At 30.9% G+C, this 6,038-nt stretch overlaps 1 protein-coding gene across 2 annotated transcripts in view; it reads left to right on the forward strand.

The window, feature by feature from the left end:
- NALCN (sodium leak channel, non-selective) overlaps nucleotides 1–6,038 on the forward strand; it is a 483,341-nt gene that overhangs the window by 244,186 nt on the left and 233,117 nt on the right. For both annotated transcript variants that reach the window (XM_044667195.1, XM_044667196.1), the window contains one exon: nucleotides 3,208–3,375. In XM_044667195.1, coding sequence (XP_044523130.1) covers nucleotides 3,208–3,375 — 168 coding nt within the window. The remainder of the gene's footprint in view (nucleotides 1–3,207; nucleotides 3,376–6,038) is intronic.

The following is a 6,038-nucleotide window of genomic DNA, read 5'->3' on the forward strand; positions in this document are numbered from 1 at the left end:
CTATTGTTTGCAATGTACAATGATAGTTTGTAAATAAATTTTAATGTGAGCAATAAACATTATTTTACTAGATAGATGATAGCCAATTAATGTTTGATTTTTAGTTATCTAGTATCAGTCCATTACTCATTGAATTTAATGTATCTACAGCATTCTCAAATGTTTTTAATTGAATTTAATTGTTTGATTCTAATTAAAATGTTATTTCTCTTGAATTTTTTCATGTATTCCATTATTTGGCTACAATCTAATTATTATTATGACCTCTAGTTTCACAAGTCAAGTGTTATGAATTAAATGATTTTGGAAAATGGATATCTGTTAATTTCTTAACATCCTTCACTCTGAAAATATTTTCCATATGACCATAATATACAAAGAGAAGGTAAAGGTTAAGAAATTCTTTAATGAAAAAATTTGTCTTTTTGTATATTTAGCTCAAGCCATATAGATTTATCATGGTCTGGTCCATATGAATAACAAGTTACTCAAATGATGTGAACTTTTCAGTGATGAAAAGAAGGAATTGGAGTTATTCTTTCTTCATGTATATGCTGAAGGGAGAACCCCATAACCGTCACACTAAACTATTGCAGTTTACATTAAAGTTAGACAAGTAAAGTAAGACAAAAGTAAAGTAAGACAAAGCACAAGATATAAGGACGAGAGCTGAGATTTAATTCCTATATTACCACAGAGTACCTATACCAAGTTGCCTCCCATTTCTGAGCCTCAGGTCTTACTGATGAAATGGGTGTGGCTGTTTTGAAGGTTCTATTGAGAGGACAATATTTTACTGTTTTAAGATGCTAGTTGTGAAGCAAATATACTTTGTTACTTGTAAAACCTTTCCTAAAGTGAGATCTTATTATTATGCATTCCACCTTCAGAGTCCTTACATTCATGGAAATATTTAAACCAAAGTATCCCATTGTATATTTATAAATCATAGTTTTCTTCTAGCATAAATATAATGAATTTACTATGTAATTTGGGAAATCGAAGTAGAAGTACTTTTTTTTAAACCCTTACCTCCATCTTGGAGTCAATAGTATGTATTGGCTCCAAGGCAGAAGAGTGGTAAGGGTACGCAATGGAGGTCAAGTGACTTGCCCAGGGTCACACAGTGGAAGTACTTTTTTGAAAATGGGAGACAGGCTTGTGTTTCTAAAATAAAGGTAGTGATTGGAAAGTTTTGTACCTTCTGAGCAAGTTACAGATCTTCTCTATATATTGGAAATATATCACTTTAACTTAAATGTTATTGCCTTTGAGCTAATTTCAAATATTATGCAGACATCAAAAGCAATATATTTTTCACAACAAAACCAGACAGTGGATATGTGTTTCCCAAAGTCTAAAGTGAAATTTCATAAGTCGTGAAAGACCCATTAACATCCTATCAAATGCAAAGACAGGTGTTTAATGTTAAGCACATTTTATGCAAATCACTTGATATATTTTTAATTATTAGTGTTATGGATGTCATTGAAAATCATAAAATTTTCTCACAGAACAAATATAAATGCAGATGGTCCTAAGCTTTTTTACTATGAGTTAAAATCCTGTCACATAATTTCATTTATTCTGTTGATTGCATATCTAAAGTTAATAAAGTAAATAGGTGCTTTGGAATACAAGGAAATATATAATAATATGTTGAGAGGTACTTTATAGCTTTGTTAGAAACTACAAATGTAAAATGAAAGAAGAGAATGCAAAACTCTATAGTTAAACATTTTATGACAAAGAAAACTACATGAAAAGACTATCTCCAGTTGTGAGTGGATGGGGAGGGGAAAGTCTTGCTAAATTTTAGGAGTATCAAAGTTTTAAATTATTTTAAATTTTTAAAAATGTAATATTGCTAAAATTTCTACATTGAAAAGGTTGGTGGATTTTTCTACTTCTCACATGCCAAACTTAAATTTCTTTCATGGTCCAGGCCAAATACAATCTCTTCCATGAAACCTTTCCTTATTCTTCTTGAGACTGAAGTAATACCTCCATTTTCTGAATTATTATAAATCGTCCTTTGAATCTGCTTTAATTCTTAGATTTTACATTTTATCCTTAAATGATAGTTTTTTAAACATACTTTATCTCCTCATATTAGACCATGGATTTTATGAATACAGATTTTTTAAAATGTTATATATAGCAAAATACCCTAACATTAATGTCCACTCAGTTAATGATTATTAAATGAATTAATTAATGAATGAATGCATTAGGAGACAGGAATTTCTGATTCATGTTCCATATCACTAGAGATTTTTAGATTTTGGTGTAAATCTAATCTTTGAAGCACTATAGAGAGGAGATGAAAGGACAGTAGAAGAAAGTTCTATCCCTTTTATTTGTGGTTTCAATCTCTAACTTCTCAATGAAATGTTCCATGCCTATGTAACTCAAATATCTCCCATTTGTATTTTTTTATCTATGGGAAATTTCACCTTTAATTACATTTCTCTTCTCCCCTTCTCTTAAAATGGAATTATCCATCCAAAAGAGCAAATAAAAGCAAAAATATAGTATTTGTACGTATGTTCTTCAATACAGATATGTAAGGTAATTTTAAATAAAAATTAAATGGCAATTATTTAAGAGATCAAATAAGGTACCCTATTGTATGTTCCCTACTCTTTGGTATACTGTGTAAATCAAAGAACAGTTTAGAATAGTTGACTTTTAAAGTTGCTTCAATTCTGTGACTCAGTCTTATTCCTCTGGTCCAAAACAGTGTGTACCTGATTTGACATAACTTTAAAATTATGTGTCCATTTCCCATAGTTCATAACTTTGAAAGAATGTGTCTAAGGAAGCTTGAACTTTACTAAGAATCAAGTATGTGTATGTATAAGAATCAGTAATTACAGCAGTTCTATAATTGACTGTGAAATAATTTTTAATATTTATAGTAGATAATAAATTACAACAGAACTTGTCAAAACCTTAAAGATTACATTTATTGATTGATACTATGGATTGATTAAGTCTATTAAAGTTTCTTATCTAATCAATATGTATCTAAACTTTTTCCACCTCTCTTAAAAACCAAAAACTCAGGGTCTTTGTTAGTTGACCTTGATTTCAGTTTGTACTGTCTAAAGTTCATTCATTCTGGATGCTTGAGTTGTGTTGCTATAAATCATAATTCTGGATTCAGATGTCAGTATTTATTTTCCTTCATAAATATTCTACCAGGTGGCCTTTACAGTCCTGTTTGATTTGGAAGCTCTTCTGAAAATCTGGTGTTTGGGATTTACTGGCTATATTAGTTCATCTCTTCACAAATTTGAACTGCTACTGGTGATTGGAACTACTCTTCATGTTTATCCAGATCTCTATCACTCACAGTTCACATATTTTCAGGTAATGAAAACAATTTCTATTATTTTCTTCTTTATGATTTTCTTATTCAATTTTCATTTCTAATTCTTTATATAATTTTCTTATACACAGATGAATATGATAAATATCTCATTGTAGAAGCTAGCGAATAAAAAATGTCTGTATTTTAGATACCTAATGCCCAAAGATTCACTAAAAGAATTCAAGCAATAAGCATTTTTAAGTACTTACTATATTCTAGGCATGGTGCTAAGTTAGGAGTATAGAAAAAAAAAAGGTAGGCAAAATCATCTCTGCCCTGTAGGAACTCAAATTCAAATGTCTAATGAGACAACATGTAGGAATTAGGAAAGGCTAATTTTCCTTTCCAAAAAAAAACCTGTAGAAGTTAAAATTTAAAGTTAGACATGGAGGAAGCTAAGGAAATTAAGCTTTGGAAGTAAGATGGGAGAATATTCTAAATATGAGGGACATCCAATGCAAAGGCTGAAGAGATGAAAAATGGAGGGTCTTGTTTGAGTAGCAGCAAATACACCAGTTTAAGTAGATCATAGAAACATGGAGAAGAATATAGTGTAAGAAGATGAGAGGAGTCATAGGAAAGGACCATAAAAAAAGACACACATCCAACAAAGGAGTTTATATAGGACTGTGGATGTAATATGGAAGCAATAGCCTTTACTGGAAGATTAGTTGTAGTAAGGATAAACTAAAGGCAAAGTTATTGTAATAGTAGGGGCAAGAGATGATGGAAACCCAAACTAGGTTGGTGGCTATTTAAATACAGAGAAGGGATCTCAGAGGAGAGATATTATGAAGGTAATCATGAAAGAATTTGATAACAGATTGCATAGTTGGGATAAATCAAAGTGAGAGAAATTGAGGATAAAACTCAGGTTATGACCCTGGGTTCCTGGGAAGATGATAATGCCCTTAATAGTAAGGGAAGTTCAGAAGTAATAAGGGAGAATTTTGGGGGAAAAGATAAAAAGTTTAATCTAGTTATATTGATTCAGATGCCCATGGTTTAGACAAATTGATATATCCAAAAACTAGATGACAGCCCAGGAAAGATTAGGGATAGGTATCGATATCTAGGAATAATCTGCCGAAAGATGATCATTGCGTACATGGAGTGGATAAGAGCACCAAATGATAAAGAAAAAAGATGAAGCTTGAGGATTGTGCTTTAAGGAATACTCACACTTAGTGGGTATGGCACGGATGAATATGGACATGAGAAAGAATAGTCAGGCTATTGGAAGGGTTGTCAACAAAGGAATATGTTGTCACAAAAATCTAAAGAAGGGAAAGTATATGGCTGGACAAAGCTTTTACAAAACAATTGACAAATGCTTCAGAAGGGATAAATATGAAGACAGAAGAAAAAAAACCACTATATTTAGCAATTATGAAGTCATTCATTTAATGTTTTTATCCTATTAATAATGCAGATTTAGTTATGAGGGCACAGTATAGTAATAAATGTGATGCGCCACAGTGCTGTCACACTCAAATCAAATCATCCATGCAGGCTACATATTAACTTAGAAAACCAAAGTTAACATTTACTGTGTTCTATTGTATTTTTATTTATTTTGTTAAACATTTCCTAATTATTTATATATATTACAATATAAAAATATATATATAGTGCACACCCACCCACACACACACACACACACACACACATATATATATATACCCTTACCTTAACTTCCATCTTAGAATGTATTTTTTCTAAGGCAGAAGAGCAATAAGGGCTAGGCAATAGGGGTTAAGTGACTTGCCCAGGGTCACACAGCTAGGAAATGTCTAAGTTCAGATTTGAACCCAGGACCTCCCATCTTTAGGTCTGGCTCTCAATCCACTGAGCTACCTAGCTGCCCCTTCCCAATTATATTTTAATTGGGTTTGGCCTACTCATGAGTTTTGATACTTCTGCTCTGCATGAACTCCTGAAGGAGGAGTATCTGTGATTATATGTATGCTGAATCATGTGAATAAGGAACAAAACTTAAGGTTCTTGAAAAACAGATTTAGGTTCAGTCCTTTTCAGGATAATCTCTTCACCATTTAAGAATAAAAATACTAAATCATATTCTCTTTTCTACTGACCATCTGACTTTTAAATATCTATTTGTATATTATTATGCTATGTAATAGCATTTAATTCAGTTTTCAATGAAAAATCTGGTTTCAGAGTCTGTAGGAAGGAGAATGAAGAAAAATTAAGCTCACTTCCTAAATAATATTAATTGTTAATTATTTTTGATCCTTATTAATTACTAAATTCATATTCATTTTGAATTATAGGAAGAGGCATCTAGAATATTATTATTAAATAGAATATATTTTCCATTGTTGTTGTTATTAATTATTCATTATATGTAATATCATTAAATATTAATTAAGAAAAATCAGACTCCTTTAAATTTCCAAGATAATATACTTCTATAACTTGCATCTAATGCATTTATAAATATATAAAGTCATGATATAATAAAAAGGAACGGCATTCTCTATCTCTGATAAATATGGATATAGGTGGAGAGAGAGATAGAAAAAAGAAACGGGGACAGAAACAGAGAGAGTTGCACTAGATAGATAAGTAGATAGATGATAGATAGATAGATAGATAGATAGATAGATAGATAGATAGATAGATAGATAGATAGATAGAT

Source organism: Gracilinanus agilis, chromosome 3 (genome assembly GCF_016433145.1).
Source record: "Gracilinanus agilis isolate LMUSP501 chromosome 3, AgileGrace, whole genome shotgun sequence".
NCBI classification, from domain to species: Eukaryota; Metazoa; Chordata; class Mammalia; order Didelphimorphia; family Didelphidae; genus Gracilinanus; species Gracilinanus agilis.